The sequence below is a fragment of the Mustelus asterias genome, chromosome 3, assembly GCF_964213995.1.
Source record: "Mustelus asterias chromosome 3, sMusAst1.hap1.1, whole genome shotgun sequence".
Lineage (NCBI taxonomy): Eukaryota > Metazoa > Chordata > Chondrichthyes > Carcharhiniformes > Triakidae > Mustelus > Mustelus asterias.
The window spans coordinates 20453437-20472687 of NC_135803.1; the positions used below are offsets into that span (position 1 = coordinate 20453437).

The 19251-nt window shown below is 40.7% G+C and overlaps 1 protein-coding gene across 1 annotated transcript in view; it reads right to left on the reverse strand.

Moving 5' to 3' along the window:
- LOC144485963 (U2 snRNP-associated SURP motif-containing protein-like) overlaps positions 1 to 19251 on the reverse strand; it is a 55463-nt gene that overhangs the window by 29340 nt on the left and 6872 nt on the right. Inside the window, exons 3-5 of the mRNA XM_078204041.1 lie at positions 7370 to 7465; positions 5998 to 6112; positions 2252 to 2373 (exon numbers count right to left, since the gene is read on the reverse strand). Coding sequence (XP_078060167.1) covers positions 2252 to 2373; positions 5998 to 6112; positions 7370 to 7426 — 294 coding nt within the window. The 5' untranslated portion in view covers positions 7427 to 7465. The remainder of the gene's footprint in view (positions 1 to 2251; positions 2374 to 5997; positions 6113 to 7369; positions 7466 to 19251) is intronic.

Sequence of the window (19251 nt, forward strand, 5' to 3'; positions counted from 1 at the left end):
GCTTGAAGGGCTGGATTGCCTACTCTTGCTCCTAATTCCTATATTCCTATCAAATGAGAAGACCAGGCAATCTGTTCTCACAATCATATTCAATATGTCTTAAAGAAGTGATGCTCCATTTATATATAAAAGCAGCCATTCAGGAGAGAAATTGGGAAACGCCTCTTCATGCCAGAAGTAATAAAGTATGGAACTCTTGCAGACTGAAGTGAAGTACAATGGGACACTTCAGTTGATCAAATTGCTGGTATAAGATTTAAAAGCGCTTGCAGTAAAAAGGATCACTAGAGTAGTTATAGCAAGGATTGTGACCTCAGAATCAGGGAAAGGTAAGCGGATAACTATAGCAAATCATCAGGCTAGATAAGGCATGGTGGCACAGTGGTTAGCACTGCTGCCTCACAGCGCCAGGGACCCAGGTTCAATTCCGGCCTTGGGTCACTGTCTGTGTGGAGTTTGCACGTTCTCCCCGTGTCTGTGTGACTTTCCTCCGGGTGCTTCGGTTTCCCCCCCACAGTCCAAAGATATGTGGGTTAGGTTAATTGGCCATGCTTTATTGATCCTTAGTGTCAGGGGTTAGCAGGGTAAATACGTGGGGTTATGGGGATAGGGCCTGGCTGGGATTGTTGTCAGTGCAGGCTCAATGGGCTGAATGGCCTCCTTCTGCACTGTAGGGATTCGATAATTAGGCAAGTTAGTGTTTTTGAATAAATTGCTGGCATTGATTGCATTAAAGGTAAGGTCATTGTGATTTCATTTGTAATTGCGGATGTACAGAACTAGATGTGAGAGAGAATCATAGAATCCCTATAGTGTAGGAGGCCATTCCCACCAAGGCCCTATCTCCGTAACCCCATTAATTTACATTGCTAATCCCCTGACACTAAGGGGCAATTTAGCACAGCCAATCAACCTAACCTGCACATCTTTGGACTGTGGGTGGAAACTGGAACACCTGCAGGAAACCCACGCAGACTTGGGGAGAATGTGCAAACTCCACCCAAGGCCAGAATTGAGCCCAGGTCCCTGGAACTGAGGCAGCTGTGCTAACCACTGTGCCATGTTGTCACCCTAGAAGAACAATGTGAGTCAATGATGAAGTATCGCGAGGATGCTATAAATATATGGAAGACAGCGTGTAACCTCGAAGCAGATTCTGAGGGTGTTATCCCCTGTATGCATACTTGCATTGAATAAACTGCTGCTTGCTTCACCTGTAGCTGACTCTGTGGCCATTTCTTTAGATATGCCACAATACTGATAAAAGCAATAGATGTTAGCTCAATTGTAATGATTTTAAATCTCGGAGCTCCTTTTGTTACAAGGGCACAAAAGGCCATAGAATGAAAGCAGGTGAATCAAATCAAGATACCAATCAGCCATGATCTCACAATGGTGAAATAGGCTCAAGGGGCTGAATGGGTTCCTCCTGTCCCCAGGTTGTTAGCCAAAACTAGCGTGTCCTTTTTTGAATAGCAAATAAGATCTTTCACATCTTCATTTCATCCACGAGACAACACCTATAGCAACACAATACTGCACCAAAGTTTGCACGTTCAAGTACTGAAGGGGTGTTTGAATCCTTCCTGTGATGAACTGATCTAATCTGGGTGCCAGCATCCCATTCAACAACTGGGGAATACTACAGCCAATTAGACCAGTTTTCAACTTGTGCACATCAAGCAGGGATCAGTTAATATTCTGGATGATTTATCTGAACTGACCAAGAGGAACTGACCCATTGGATAAACTCACTGGTCCTAATGTGTCATGAAATCATAGAATCTATGATACTATGATTTTTTTTTTCTATGATTTTTTTTCTATGAAGTAGCTTTTGATTAAACATTTTTTATAAAAATGTCAATTTCACGCTTTGCCCTATTTAAGGAACAGGCTAAAGATGTACTTCCAATCCTCATCCAACGGTGTCCTACACAAGATGGCTGGGATGTGGCAGATCAAATTCTCTTTCTCAGAGAAATCACCTAGTCTGCATTTGCCAACTGCAGATTGGCTGGGTAGAAACTTGGGTGACAGGAATTGTAGGGGTAGGTCTATAAATTACCACTGTATAAAGAACTCCAATATGATGCTCCCATTCATAGCACTTTTGTCCTGTCCTTTGATCTGTAAATATCTGAATTTGGATATGTGTAGTTCTCGTGCATTTGACTTGTATTCTGCAATTTAGAAAAGGCTGGCTCATCAGGATTCATACATTATATAATAACCAAAATGAGACACTTACTGGCTTCTTGGGATCTGATGTGTAAGACGGTGAAGATGATTTCTCTGGCATTAAGCTCTTTATCTCTGGAACCCGTGTAGAAGGTTTGTACAGTTTTCCTTTCTGTTCTTCCAATCGTTCTTCTAAGGTGCAAAAATAAAGCTTTATGAATAAATAAATTATTCATTTTCACACAAACAATAGTACAATTTCTGGGTTTCAATTGTGGCGTTGCCTCTGATCAGTCTAATGATTGCAAACTATAAAACAGTACAAGGCCTGATAAAGTGCTCTGTTACTGACAACAACCCAAAAAAGGCTCATTATTATGACTATTCAAAAATAGTCTATTTTTAGTAAGCACTTCAATACAAGTTTTGGGGAGGAATGGGGCACTTTCGTTGATCGCTTGTTTCAGAATTTAATGATTTACTAAAAGTTGCACATTACTTGGGAGGAGTACCTCATAAACTGGTCCATCATTCCTCAACAGACTACAGCCAGATCAAACGTAAATTAACACTCCATGTACAGTGCTTTTCAGAATTATTGGAGAAATTAAATAAATTGGTCATCTGTTTGTGATTCCAAAGTATTCAGAAACAAGTTTTTAGTCTATTCATAGGACGACTGATACCCACGTTTCTATCCTAATCACTGTTTATAAAGAAAACCAATTGAAATTTTTACAAAATCCATTTACAGATGATCTTTTAACACACTATTTGTCACACGCTAGTACGTTCCGTCCTACTTCACCTACACCATCTTCAGCTTGGGGGCGAATCATCCACCCTCTACAATTGGACTAGAAACATTTCAAAACAGGCTTAGGCAGTTTTTAAATTATCTGTATAATAGAATCACCAACTACATTGTGACATTTTGGAGTGTGACTAACAGCAAGATTAAATGCAAGGGAATAGAGGTCAGGAAAATCTTCACACACAGTTGTCAAGAATGACTAGGGTTAGTCATTAAAGTTGTAATTACATCAGCTTTCCCAATTAGGTTGGGCAGACTACTACTCCTGCTATTACAGCCCAACTCGTCGCTGCTGGTGTTTATGTTCCACACAAGTCTCCTCCCATCTCTCTTCATCTAACTCTATTAACATATCCTATTACTTTCCCTCTCATGCGCTTATCTAGTTTCCACTCAAGTGCATTTGTTCTATTTTTAAAATGGAAACCAGAACTGTACAGAGGAACATAGGATTTAGGAGCAGAAATAGGTCATTCAGCCCTTCGCGTATGCTGCATTATTCAATTAGATCATGGTCGAGCTGATTGTGGTCTCAACTCAACATTCCTACCTGCGCTCCATAACCCTCGACTCTATCAGAAATCTATCTCACTTGGCCTTGAATAAATTTAATGACCCAGCGTCCACAGCTTTCTGGGTAAAGAATTCCATAGATTAATAATCCTCGAGAAAAAAATTCTCATCTCTATCTTACCACATCCCCTAGTTCCAGTCTCTCCCAGAAGAAGAGGGAACACCCCTCCCCGTATCCACCTTATCAAGTCCCCTCAGGATCTTTTATGTTTCAAAAGACTTTTCATTCTTCTAAACTCCAATGCCCAACCTGTTGAACATTTCTTCATAAAATAAACCCATAAGCCGAGGAATGAGAAAAGTGAACCTTCTCTGAACTGCTTCTAATACAACTATATCTTTTCTGAAAGAGCAAAACTACACACGCTACTCCAGTTGTGATCTTACTGAGGCTTTGTACAGTTGCAGTAAAATTTCCCGACTTCTATTTTCCATTCCCCTTGCCAAAAACAGCAACATTCCATTTTGCCTTCCAAATCACTTGCTGTACCTGCATTTTTGTGATTCATGTCCCAGGACACCCAGATCCCTCTGTACCACCAAGCTCTACAATCTTTCTCCATTTAAATAGTATATGGATTTTCTATTCTTCAAGGGTCATGATTTCCTGAACTCTGCATCCACTGCCTTTTGAAGGAGAGTTTTAAAAATATTTTTAAGGCTGAATAAGGGGGTGAAAGGTTATCGGGGGTCAGCAGGATCAGCCAAGATATTATTAAACAGTGAAGCACACTCGAGGAATCGAATGGCCTACTCCTGCGCCTAATTTGTATGTTTGTTTTGAGAATGTGGGGCTGAAGTGCAACCAAAATTTGAGGAGCAACCCTTTCAAACAACCAAATGGGGGGTGCAATCTCCGGCATCCTATATAAGTATGGAATACAGACTCCTCAACGCTGCAAAGTTCTTCTTGTAAAGATGCTCAAGGTATACGATCAATCAACATCCTCCACCTGTTTATCTTTAATAATAAAATTCACATTACATTACCATCCTTGGGCAGCCAACTGATGGTTAACTGTATCTTAACTTCTGCACTCAAGGAAGGCTTCCAAAAATAACACTGTTCAGAACGTCTTTGCAAAAACCACTGCTAAAGCAGAGCCAAGTCCTGCCAAGCTAACCTTTACCTGTTGGACTCTGATAGAATGCCACCATCTTCCTGACTACATCATGGGCACACCTCAATTTGGTTCTAATATTTTCAAGTGCAAAGCTTTAGAAGTTTATTTTATTCATTCGTCACAAGTAGGCTTACATTAACACTGCAATGGAGTTACTGTGAAAATCCCCTAGTCGCCACACTCCAGCGCCTGTCCAGGTACACTGAGGGTGAATTTAGCCTGGCCAATGCACCGAACTGCTTCTCTCTCTGCAACAGCAATTATGTACACCATCAAACGCAACAAGAGGGCATATACTCATAACCTAACCTCCCTGTGTGACACTGTTGACTATCTGTTATCCAAGTCTCAAAGTATTTCCTCTGCCAAAGGACATAAAACTCGACTTTCAGCACAGTGGAAGGGATTATGCAGAACAGCTTGCAAGCATTGTCAATCACCTTAATGTTTTAGAAAGCGAGATCGAACACCAAATATGAAGCCTACTGACGATGAATTACTTAAGACCCTCATTAGCAGCTTTAATAAGCAATTTATGGCTGCCATGAAATTAACTCCATTTCTAGTGCCTAATGCTAAGTCACCCAGGCGCCCCCTTCCCTGTAAACCCATTATCTATTTGGCTACTGAACGAATTGCTGCTCGTTAATTGGGGATTCTTTTAAAGATTATAAAACTACTTACGATAAAGAACTCACAAATAGTGCAGCAAACAAGCCAAAATCACAGCTCAACTTAAGTATTGAAGCGTAAAAAGTATTGACATTAGGATCCTAAAACACTCAGTAAGGGACACACTTTAAAAGTTTATAGTTTATTTATTAGTGTCACAAGTAGGCCCACCGCAATGAAGTTACTGTGAAAATTCCCTCGTCACCACACTCCAGCGCCTGTTCGGGTACATGAGGGAGAATTTAGCATAGCAGTGCACCTAACCAACATGTCTTTCAGACTGTGGGAGGAAACCAGAGCACCCAAAGGAAACCCATGCAGACACGGGGAGAACATGCAGATTCCGCACAGACAGTGAACCCAAGCCAGGAATCGAACCCAGGTCCCTGGCGCTATGATGCAGCAGTGCTAACACCACCGTGCCACCATGCCGCCTCACTTTGTTCCTGGGATTAAACCCTTACCTGTGTGGAACAAATTAAGTTTTACCAAGGAAAAATAGCTCAAGCTGAGACATTAGCACTGGAAAATAACTTGCTCCAACTCTAACTGGATCGTGAAAGGACTCCAGACATGACCCATTTCAGTTAAGTGGTATTTTCCCCACTTTCTGCATATAGTTCATAAACTCACCTCTTGTTGCATTTACAATGCCACCTCTGACAAAAGCTTTTACTTTACTAGAGTCTGCTCCCTCAAAGGAGGCCAAAAATTCTTCATAAATTTCAGCAGCTGCCTTCTCATCTTCCTGAAAGAAAACGTCCAACATTAGGCTCTAGCATTTGTAATCATATTGTCTAATGATGGTTTCACAAAAATACATTTAAGATCATTTAGTCAATCAGAAAAATATACACCAACCGTCCCATTGGTTTGAATATTGGCATCCAGTGGTGAATTATAGAATTCTCTATATATGCACATGAATGTTAAAACATGCAAATGAATGCAACATTAAGAAATCTGAAAAAAGGGGAAATCTAACAACCTCAGAGCCCAAACATCTTTGTTTGAAAATTATGAAGGAAAGGATCTGTATGTCATTCATTACCTTATTCCTGCTATCAATAGTATGTTTGTTCCCCAATGGCTAGCTGGTATGGATAATATCTGAGCCATGCAGACCAAATTATCTGTGCCTAATTAGGTCATAATGTCGATGTCAATTTTGGTTAGTTTCTGCACCCCTTGTTTAAGATTGGGAGCTGGCGGAGTGACCCTTGATGCAAAGTGCATGATTTCACAGATATTGGAACAAGAAAGGATTGTTATCGGCTGCAATGAATGACCTCCTCCCTTCCCTTCCAAATAGTTATCCAACACTCATTGTCGAAGGGAAAAATGTAAAAAGTTATTTAAATCAAGTATCAGAGGACTTCTAGCAACCTTGGAATCATGTCCTAAATGAGTAAGCTTCTCTAGGAAAGAACAATTAGGTGGAATAAAAATTGGAAAACATAGTATGTTTAGTTTTGGGATTATTTAATTATGTTGCTTTTATAACCATAGCTAAAATAATTGTTCTCAATAAAATAGTAATTTTTAAAAATACTTTAAAAAGTATCTGGATGATCATTTAGCACATTATAACATTCAGGGCTATGGACTAAGTGCTGGCAGATGGGATTAGGTGGGAGTTCAGGTGTTTTTAACGTGTCGTTGCTGACCTGATGGGCCTCTTCTGCGCTGTATGACACTAGGAAAAATGTGCAAACTAAAATATATGAAAAGGAACTCCAAGTATTATAGGTAAAATTGGCATTTTTTTATTATTTAAACTTTGAGTCTTATTTCATCTCTCACTTCCCACAAACAAGCAAGAAATGCTGAAAATAGAAGCAGCCAAAAAGATTCGTTGACAAATGTTTAGACCCTTTGACAAGTCTTATCTTTTCCCTTTTCAGATACTGCAGTGCCTTTTCAGCACTTTCAGGTTTGCAAAGTTTTTCTTTTTGGTTCCTTCTTATTCTTTTTCTATCTGCCTACCACATATACTGTACCATACCTTCTTTTTAATTTCCTCCTGCTCCTTTTTACTGAGGGTCCTCTTTGAGGCAGTCATTCTGGCAGCGTCTTAGGTTTTTAGTTGATGAGAAGCACACTGGAGGAGAGAAAATAAGATTGTGTGTGTAACTGATGACTAGCAGTAAATATCAAAATAACATCTGCTGAATTTTGAACTTTACAGGTAATTAAATGCACAAGTAATTTTAGCACTTAATATCAAAGAACACCTGGGTAATATTAGCACTGTCCAAAGAAATTAGACATGGCATATCTTTGCAAGCTCCATCCAACTAATGAGCTAGGGAAAAAAATGTTAGAACTCCATCTGTTAAATGACAGAATAAGTCAACTTTTTTGATACAAACCCTTGATCAGAATTCAGTTCAGACTAAAAGCCTACGTCATATTTTCCTGCCCTTTTTCTTTACAGTCGCTGACAAGCCAGGTATTTCTAATATTTATATTCTCCAGTCAGAACTGTTCTATTTTATAGAATGTTACAGAAAAACTTGGCAACATGATTAATAACCAATAAATATCACTGGCCTATACTTTTATTTAAAACTTCTCTTTTAAAAAGCTTCTCAATACAGAAAGGCATTTATTGGGTGTTGTTTGCAAAGAGCACATGCAACTCATGCATATGCACAGGTCAACAAGCTAAAGTTAGCCCAAATATATTTAGACCAGTTAACACCAATATCACTAGCCCCATTGCAACTTAATTGGCCTTTTGTTAATTGTTGAACTCCGCAATATTTCTTTCATGCTGAAGATTTGTAATACAAGACAGAAAGTGAACACTTGTGGTACATATACAACTGCACTGCATTAACACCAGGACTAAAATACCACTCCTATCATGATGCACGCCCTGAACACAGTAGTTGGCAATGAAACCTTGTTATGCTTCATAGAACGATCTTTAGCAGTATTTGCAAAAAGGTTCAAATTTCATAATTGCATACTATATTGATAGAATGCATATAGAGCCTCAGTTTTCTCCCCTGCCCCCTACTCTTTTGTCTCCAACAAACTGGATGTATTTTCTACCTTTACATTTCTCCACCCTACCATAAGACATAGCAGAATTAGACCACTCAGCCAATAGTGTCTGCTCCACCATTCAATCATGGCTGATATTTTTCTCATCCCCATTCTCCTGCCTTTTCCCCATAACCCCTGATTCCCCTTCTTAATCAAGAACCTATCGATCTCTGTCTTGAAGACACTCAATGACCTGGCCTCCACAACCTTCTGCGGCCAAGAGTTCCACAGATTCACTGGCTGAAGAAATTCCTCTTCATCTCGGTTTTAAAGGATCGTCCCTTCAGCCTGAGGTTGTGCCTGGTTCTTGTTTTTCCTACTGGTGGAAACATCCTCTCCACGTCCACTCTATCCAGGCCTTGCAGTATCCTGTAAGTTTCAATAAGATCCCCCCTCATCCTTCTAAACTCCAACGAGTACAGACCAAGAGTCCTCAACTGTTCCTCATACGACAAGCTCTTCATTCCAGGGATCGTTCTTGTGAACCTCCTCTGAACCCTTTCCAAGGCAAGTACATCCTTCCTTAGATATGGGGCCCAAAACTGCTCACAATACTCCAAAGGGGATCTGACCAGAGCCTTATCCAGCCTCAGAAGTACATCCCTGCTCTTGTATTCTAGCCCACTCTACATGAATGCTAACATTGTATTTGCCTTCTTAACTGCCGACTGAACCTGCACATTAACCTTAAGAGAATCTTGAACAATGACTCCCAAGTCCCTTTGTGTTTCTGATTTCCTAAGCATTTTCCCGTTTAGAAAATAGTCATGCCTCCATTCCTCCTTCCAAAGTGCATAACCTCACACTTTTCCACATTGTATTCCACCTGTCACTTCTATGCCCACTCTCCTAACCTGTTCAAATCCTTCTGCAGCCCCCCTGCTTCCTCGATACTACCTGTCCCTCTACATATCTTTGTATCATCTGTAAACTTAGCAACAGTGCCTTCAGTTCCTTCCTCCAAATTGTTAATGGATATTGTGAAATGTTGAGGTCCCTGAGGCACACCACTAGTCACCGGCTGCCATCCTGAAAAAGACCCCTTCGTGCACCTAACTGCATGCATCAAAGCACTACAGTCATCCAAAGTACAAATCTGATGGACTGGACAAAGTTATTACTGCTGTATATGCAAATAATTACATATTACTATTGCATATAACTGGCCCCACTGATTTACTTTCAAGGATCCTTCAAAACAGATTTTGCGCAACTTCCACTCTTCAGGCTACAACTGTACTATGCCAGAACATCAGATATACTGCTCCTGTAAAGACTATCTATTGAAATCTGGAGATAAACTTCAATGGCTTTAAATTAATTTCCATGGCCCCAATCAGATGAGCTGAGAAACTATCTACCTCAGCCTTCTCTTTCCCTAGCCTCAACCTCACAAAAAAAAACTCATGGCCAGGAAAGGCAAGCAAGGTCCCTTAAAGCAATATGTTATACAGATCCTAACCTTCATAGACCTCCATCAAAGGTCAAAAGACCAAGTTACATCCTGCACTAGTACTTCCAATGGACTGAAAAGGTCCAATGGCAAAACCTTCAAACTAGTAAGAGGGGGATGGTGGTGAACAAATATACGACAAATCAAGCATCAAAAATATAAAGTGAAACAGGAAAGCAGAGCATAGAACAGAATAAATGGCTGAGGAATAAAGATGGCTAAAAATAAAATGAGAAAAACTGCCACTAAAAATGAGTTAAACTGATTAGCGATGCATGGGAATTTAAAAGAAACTGAAGAAAAGCAGATTGTCAGGGACTGAAGAGAACTTGGGAAAATATGGACAACAATATTGGTGAATAATGGTACAGATTGAACAGCAATGGGAAACATTTAAAATGTTACACAGAATCCAGAAAAAATATATTCTGTGAAAAAGCAACTAAACATGGATGAATAAAGAAAGACATGAGAAAAACAGAAGGCAAGGGACATATATTAAGCACATGGACAACAGGGGACAGCATGAAGAAATTAAGTTAAAAAAATCATGAAGATAAGGTAGAACTATGAAATTAAATCAGAACAAAACACAATATCTTTATGCAATTAAATATCTCACTTTACAGGAGAGTTAACAACATTTGTGAGGGGAGGCATTAGGACAGAGATTTTAAAGGAGGAAAGAGCAGCTGAGAGGCAGAAAGGTTTATGGAAGGAATTCCAGAGCTTACAGCCACTAACAGTGGAACAATTAAAATTGGAGATGTTCAAGAGGCCAGAACTAGTGGAGTGCAGATGTCCAAGAATTGTATGGCTTGAGTAGATTAGTGATAGGGAGGGGCAGGACAATGGAACGATTCAAAAGCAAAGATGAGCATTTTAAATCTAAGGCATTGCTTAGCCACAGCCAATGTGGGCCAGTGAGCACAGGGATGATGGGTGATCTGGATGGGCTTTGTTAATTTCTTCATGGGAAATTGGTCACTGACAAGGCCAGTATTTGTTACCCATCTTGAAATGTCCTTCAGGTGGTCATGAACCGCCTTCTTGAAACACTGCAGTCCATCTGGTGCAGGTACATCCACAGTGCTGTTACTTAGGGAGTTCCATGACTTTAATCCCACAAAAGTGTAGGAATGGCAATGGTGAGCTATTTTCAAATCAGGATGGTGTATGGCTTGGAGGGAAACTTGAAGGTGCTGGTATTCATATGTATCTGCTGCCCTTGTCCATCTAGGTGATAGAGGTTGCAGATTTTCAAGATGCTGCTGAAGGAGCCTTGCTGCAGTGCAGTTTGGTTTCTGATCCCACCACCCCAGCTCCCCCCTACCCCCAACCTTGTCAATAATGGGAGATTCAGGAATGGTGCCAATGAATGCCATGTGAGCTGTTTAGATTCTCTTGTTGGAGATGGCCATTGTCTGGCACTGGTATGACATGAATGTTATTTGCCAGTCATCAGCCTGCATGTTGTCCAGGTGAGGCTGTATATGGACAAAGATGGCTTCAGTATGAGCTGTGAATGGTGCTGAACAAGCAAACATCCCCACTTCCGCCCTTATGATGGAGGGAACGTCATTACTGTCACAACTGAAGATGGATGGGCTGAGGAACTCTATCCTATGACTAAGATGATTAGCCTCTAACAACCACAACCATCTTCCTTTGTGCTGGATATGACTCCAACTAGTAAAGCATTTTACCCAGTTCCCACTGACTTTAGTTTGCAAGGGTTCTTTGATGATGCACTTAGTTAAACTCTGCCTTGCTATCAAGAACAGTCATTTTCACCTCCCTTCAAACTCTGTGCTTTTGTGCATATTTGGATCCAAAGCTGTAATGAGGCCAAGTGCTGAGTGTTTCCACAGAACCCAAACTGAGTGTCAGTGAGTAACCTATTGCTGAGTACATGCCAGTTATAGCACTGCAGATGACCCCCTCCACCACACTGATGATCGAGAGGAGGCTAATTGGGGCTTCAATTCACCAGGTTTGATTTATCCTTTTTGTGGAGAGGACATACTTGTGCAATTTTTGACATTGTCGACCAGATGTCAATGTTGCAGCTGCCCTGGAACAGCCTGGCCAAGGGAATAGAGCACAAGCATTCAGTATTATTGCCAAGATGTTGTCCAGGCCCAAAGCCTTTGCAACATGCAGTGTCGTCAGCCATGTCGTATCACAATGAGTGAATCGAATTGTTTAACGATTGGCATGCATGTTGGGGATCTCAGCAGAAGGCTGAAATGGATCATCCACTTGGCATTCTGGATGAAGATGGTTACAAATGCTTCAACCTTGTTTTTTTGCATTGAGGTGCTGGGTTTCGCCATAGAAATCATAGAAACCCTACAGTGCAGAAAGAGGCCATTCGGCCCATCGAGTCTGCACCGACCACAATCCCACCCAGGCCCTACCCCCTTATCCCTACATATTTACCTGCTAATCCCTCTAACCTGCGCATCTCAGGACACTAAGGGGCAATTTTAGCATGGCCAATCAACCTAACCCGCACATCTTTGGACTGTGGGAGGAAACCGGAGCACCCGGAGGAAACCCATGCAGACACGAGGACGATGTTTTGAGGATTGAGATATTGGTGGAGCCAATCGTTTACTTGTCCACCATGAACTGTCGACTGGATGTAATTGGACTGCAGATCCCTAATCTTATTCGTTGCTTGTGGGATCGCTGTAATGTCCTATTAATGTTAGGGGTTGTGGTTTGAACAAAAAGAATGTGGTTTGCACACGTAGATTCAAAGTAACACACACAGCCTTATTATAGGAGCTCTAGCCTGTACAGCATACGAATTGAAAGTAAAACAGCAGCCTCTGCAACACCCTAATGACATCACTATCAAAATCATGTGATCAGCTCTTAAAGCAACCTGCATCCACTTCAATATATAACAATCTCTTTGCTCTATTGCAAGCTGCTTTTGTTGTTTGGCATGCAGGCTGTCCTGTGTTGTAGCTTCACTAGGTTGACACCTCATTTTTAGGTATGCCGAGTGTTTCACCTCACCCAGGGTGGGGAAGCTACAAGTTATAATTGTCCAAAAACATTGCAGGCTTGCATCATGTAAATTGGACATTAAGGGTGAAAGCAAATGCTGCCCTTCCAGATTTGTTCACGACTGCCTAAATGCTTGGCTTTAGATAAAACCTGCAATGGCTGCCTCTAGCAGCAAAAGCAGTGATAAGCTCCATTTTAAAGGTAAATAAAAACAGAAAAGCCTCAGCGAGTCTGGCAGCATCGGTGGAGAGAAAATCACACTTAACTTTTGAGTCTATATGACCCTTCAACATAGTTTTTCTATGTTTCTATTGGCATGCCTTATGAGGATAGGCTTAGGGAGCTCGGTCTTTTCTCCTTGGAGAGACGTAGGATGAGAGGAGACCTAATAGAGGTGTATAAGATGTTGAGAGGCATAGATCGGGTGGACTCTCAGAGGCTTTTTCCCAGGGTGGAAATGGCTGCTACGAGAGGACACAGGTTTAAGGTGCTGGAGGGTAGGTACAGGGGAAAAGTTAGGGGGACGTTTTTCACACACAGGGTGGTGGGCGAGTGGAATCGGCCCCTTTAAAATGGAGCTTATCACTGCTTTTGCTGCTAGACATGATGTGGCAGAGGCAGCCATTGCAGGTTTTATCTAAAGCCAAGCATTTAGGCAGTCGTGAACAAATCTGGAAGGGCAGCATTTGTGGTGGTGGAGGCAAACTCAATCGGGTCTTTTAAGAGACTCCTGGATGAGTACATGGGACTTAATAGGATGGAGGGTTATAGGTAGGCCTAGAAGGTAGGGATATGTTCGGCACAACTTGTGGGGCCGAAGGGCCTGTTTTGTGCTGTAGTTTTTCTATGTTTCTAACTCTCCACAGATACTATCAAACCTACTGAGTTCATCCAGCATTTTCTGTTTTTATTTCAGATTTCCAGCATTCACGGTATTTTGTTTCTATTTGAAAGATGTTAATTTCCTCACAGAACTGCCAACACATGCAGACGGCACAAAACCAGTAAATCAACAAATCTGTAACGTAACAGCCCTGCCTCAAACCTGCAATTTAAATTACATCAATATTCAAAAGTTTAGATGCTTTTAAGGATCTTAGTACTTTCATTGCAGAAATATGGGAGGGCACATCATCTAAAACAGTTCATTTTTGAAATCATTGCTCCCTTTCATTTTAGATTATCAAGTCACATACTGCTCATTGGCCAAGCAAACAAACAGGCATCCCACTCCGTGTATATCATCAAAAAGAGAAGTTTTATTTGCACTTTGTGTCATTATTTCATCGGGTTCACAGAAGCGTGATAGTGTCAAACCCTGGGTTTGTGCTGTCCTGATGAGGGCAGTGTAACACCACTTATGATCGACAATTCACCGTGTAGGCTCAAGTGCAGTGTCAAACTGGGCCTCAAAGTGCTCAGAAAATCTCTGATATCTAGGGTAATTTATAAGTTTAAAATTTGTTTTAAACATGAATGCAAAAGTAATAATCTTGAGGTGAAATGCTCTTATGCATTTTACGACGGGTGCGAATGAATTTATTTCTCAAAGTCAAAGTATAAAACAAAAATTAAGAGTACTTGTTTCATGTTTATAAAAAATGCTGCACAAATCTTAATTGACAATGGTATATCGCACAAATCCACCTCCTTTATATCAATAAGTGATCCAAGATTTGTTAATAACCATATGCATTTTTTCTTTATTCTTTCATGGGATGTGAGCATCACGAGCAAGGCCAATATCTGTTGCCCATCCCCAATAGCTCTTGAACTGAAGGGCTTGCTAGGCCAGTTGAGAGTTAATCACATTACTGTGGGTCTGGAGTCGCATGTGGACCAGACAAGGATGGCAGATTTCCTTCCCCAAAGGGCATTTGTGAACCAGATGGATTTTCATGACAATCAATGGTCACCATTACTTAGACTAGTTTACAATTCCAGATTTTATTAATTGATTTTAGATTCCAACAGCTACCATGGTGGGATTTGAACCCTAGAGCATTAGCTTAGGCCTCTGCATTACTTGTCCAGTGACATTACCACCTGCCAACAACCCCCCACTATAGAGTTTACAGGCACACATCAGATTTTTAAAACTATTTTGGTCATTCAAAGTGCATTTACAATACCACTTTAGTATCTAGTTTTAACTTCATAACAATGCTTATTATCACAATTAACAAAAGTATCAGCTCAAATTCACTCTCGAAAGTGTGGCACAGGGTAAAAACCAATGCCATTCCAAAACCTGGAACAATTTCACATTGGCAGTCAGCTATTGATTGATCAATTTCACTGCTTGGTGAGCTTTAAGATCTTTGACCATCTAGCACTCAACACCAATATCGAAAATGGCTTCAAAAGAATCTGAAGACAAGCATAGAGCTTCTGGATTTCACAGCTGCCTGCAATACATTGTGGCATACTGTCCTTCTGCCAAAACTGTCCAGAATGCTTCCAACCTGGGTTGGGACAGTTGTTGAAACTCTCCTTTACAACAGACAATTCAGAGTCCACCTTGGGTAAAAAAGACGTATGGAGAACACAGACAATGGACTACTTCAGGGCTCAGTGCTAGCCCTAATCCTGTTGAACATATCAAACAAATGCCAACAACCACATCACCCAACACTTCCACATGTCCACCTATGCTGATGACATGTGTGATAACCAAGATCCATCCTTCTGCATTCTGAACCGGATCCTTAATTAGAAAGTTGACAGACTACTGCAACATATGGCATCCTATGTTAAATTCCTCTAAAACCTGTCCATTACATTCCACCATCACATTGATAGCGCAAAGAAAATTCCATTTCTACCTGGATAGCCAGAGAGAAAAGAATAATTCCAACATACTTGGGAGTGAATCTCATTCAGACCGTCATTCCAAGAATATCTGAAGAAAATAGCTGCAAAAGTCAAAGCCAGAAACAGTCTACTAACCAAACATGTTGGCTCAGTGGTTATCACTGCTGCCTCACAGCACCAGGGACCCGGGTTCGATTCCTGGCTTGGGTGACCGTCTGTGCAGAGGCTGCATGTTCTCCGTGTCTGTGGGAGTTTCCTCCAGGTGCTCCAGTTTCCTCCCACAGTCCAAAAGGATGTGCTGGTTAGGTGCATTGGCCATGCTAAATTCTCCCACAGTGTAGCCGAACAGGCACCGGAGTGTGGTGACTAGGGGATTTTCACAGTAGCTTCATTACAGTGTTAATGTAAGCCGACTTGTGACATTAATAAATAAAATAAACTTGTTGGATCTACGTGGGATGCTGCTGCCTCAACATTCCAGACATCAGTACTTGCCCTATCATACTCCGCAGCAGAGTACTGCGCACCTGTCTGGCAAAGATCATCACACATACAACTTGTTGATACTTAAATAAACACAACCACTCGTAACTCATCCTCAGACTTCCTGTCTTTGCAAACATCACTCTCAAACACATCAACTGTCTAAAACCCACAATCTGGTTGAAACCATCTGTGATGATCCTCACTTACTACTCAATGATGACCTGTTCAACCTGGCCTTCCATCTTGATGCCCCATATGGAGCACCCTTCTTAAGCAAGATCTACCAGCAAACATCCTTTGGATCAAGAAATGGGAAAAACAGGAAGTCACTAACAAGTTCCTTTTGACTAACCCCATCTATCAAGTGGCAGGTTTTGAACTAAATAGGTTCAAGAGGCGCCAGGGCCCCTGTGCAGCTAACCTCCACTGCTGGAGCCTCAATACAAAACTCTTCTGCATTTGTGGAAAGGCGCAAACAATGCTGCACATTACCAAGAAGTGCATCCTCCAGCCTTGACAGAATATGCGGCGGACTAATCACCTTAAACTCAGCAAGTGAGAAGTCTCACACTTGGCTTTGGGGATTTTGGCTAAGATCAAGAGACAGACTCAGTATAATACAGATTGTGCCAGCTTGGATCTGGTATGTCCCTTGTCCAGGGATCATTAATTGAATTGGTTCTTGGAGCAAGGCGATTGATTAGGCCCATTAAGGGCCTAATGCTCTGTGCATTGGCTTGTTATGATGTGGGACAAGTAAGGAAACAAAAAAGTTTTTTTTTGGAGAAGGTGCATGGAGAAGTAGCAGAATCACCAAAAACTGAATCTCATTCAGACCCCATCATTCCTGCCTTAAGAAAGGTTTTTCAACAACTTTTTAACAACTGCCTTAAGGAAGGTGTGGCTTTTGCTACCAAATAAACCTGTTGGACTTTAACCTGGTGTTGTTAAACTTCTTACATTGGCTTGTTAACAGTGAGAAAGATTTTTAATTAAATAATAAAATGCGAATTGTATACATGCAGTTTGCATTCAGTCAGGGTCCAGCCTGGATAAAAGGAGACATAAAACTCCATGAAGAAGTTCTGCTACAGATGCAGGTTAGCTCTTAACACCAGCCGTACACAACAGAGAAACAAAACATAAGAACATAAGAAATAGGAGCAGGAGTAGGCCATCTAGCCCCTCGAGCCTGCCCCGCCATTCAATAAGATCATGGCTGATCTGACGTGGATCAGTACCACTGCAGATGCTGGAAATCTATTAAAAACAGAAAATTATAGGAATAGGAGCATCTGCAGAGAGAGAAGAGTTGACATTTCATTTCCAGATCCTTTTGTCAGAACTGGAAAATGTTAGAGATGTAACAGACTTTAAGCAATTACAGGGACACGGAAAAAGTAGAGAGAGAACAAAAGGGGAGAATCTGTGATAAGGTGGAAAGCTGGAGTGACTAAATAAAAAGAGAGATGGTACAATGCAAAAAGGCTGGTAATGGGACAAGTAAGGAAACAAAAAAGTTTTTTTTTGGAGAAGGTGCATGGAGAAGTAGCAGAATCACCAAAAACTGAATCTCATTCAGACCCCATCATTCCTGCCTTAAGAAAGGTTTTTCAACAACTTTTTAACAACTGCCTTAAGGAAGGTTTTTTTAAAAACATGATTTCTGAGCGCTCTCAGTGTCAGTGGTTTCTTAGCTCACAGCTTCAGTGATGTTATTGTTGTTAGCTTGACTACGATGAGTCCTTTTATTGCTTCTTAAATAGTTTAAATGGGGTTGTGTTTATTCTGGGATTAGTTTTACGATCCTGCACTGTTAGGAAAAAAGGTCGTCTAAATGGACAGTTTTTTCCCCCCAGGTTTCAGTTTTGAGTGTTCTGAGGCTGCAGTTTCATTTTTAGCAGGGGCATCAAGCAAGAAAGAAGCTGAAGTCTCTGTCTCCCTGTTCTATTTGGAAAGTCTGCTGGTTTTCTCAAGGCAATGTTTTGTCTTCCGGAAGGAAAGTGCAGCCTTCGAAAAGACAATTCCAGTCAAGTGGGATTTTAATCTATGCTGTGTTAAGCCTGTGAAAAGGGTTTTGTCTATCAAAAGGTTTAGGTTTGTTGGAACGGCTCTAATATTCAATTAAGGGTTAATACATTATGGTGGTTGTTTTCTTTGTTTTTTTGTTTGTAATTGTTAAAAAGGTATTGCTAATTTTCTTTCTATACATGCTAACAATATTCTTAAATAAACTGTTTGATAAAAGCTCTCTAAAGGGTTGTTGAATCATACCTGAAGTGAAACATATCATGTTCATCCTATTCAAATTCAAAATGCAAAACTTATCAGGCAGGCTCCATAAAACACTTCAGAGCTTCTGCCCTGACTCAAAAACATAAGCAAGTTTGCTTTGCTGTCAAATGGTGTTTCTGGTGAGGTCAAACCAAAAGACCTTCCAGAGAAACTTATTCAAATATGTAAGTGTGTTGAACTTATTCAAATATATATCAACTTCAATCTTGATCACAACCTTGTCTTTATTTCAGTTAGGTGAGTAATAAAGTACGAGACCCTGAAAAGCTTGTCGTCAAAAAATCTCGACTGAAGGCTGTATCAGGAAGGTCACTAAGACACAACAGAATATTTAATAAAAAGTTTGGTCAATGTAATACTATATGTTGCATTACAAGACTACGCTTGGCCCCAGCCACTTCCACAGAAAATGACAATGCAGCTACTAAAAACAAGGTACCATATTTTAATAACAATCACATCTATAAATATATTGTAAAAATAAAGAATTCAACAAACTGATAGGATATTTAGCAGACCTCATTATAAGCAGACTGAACATTGGTTATTCAGTATATTTAATGTACCAGTGATATACTACATAGGAAATTTCACATGGTGTTTTAATATTGTGCCAATATACTTGTGATACTTGAAATCATCTCAAGTTGCTCCCAACTAACAACCATGAATAATGACAGATGTATCTCTACAGTCTTTGAGGGAAAGCACCTTCAGCTTCATAGCACCAGAGCAAATAATAGAGTGGCCGATAAAGGAAAATT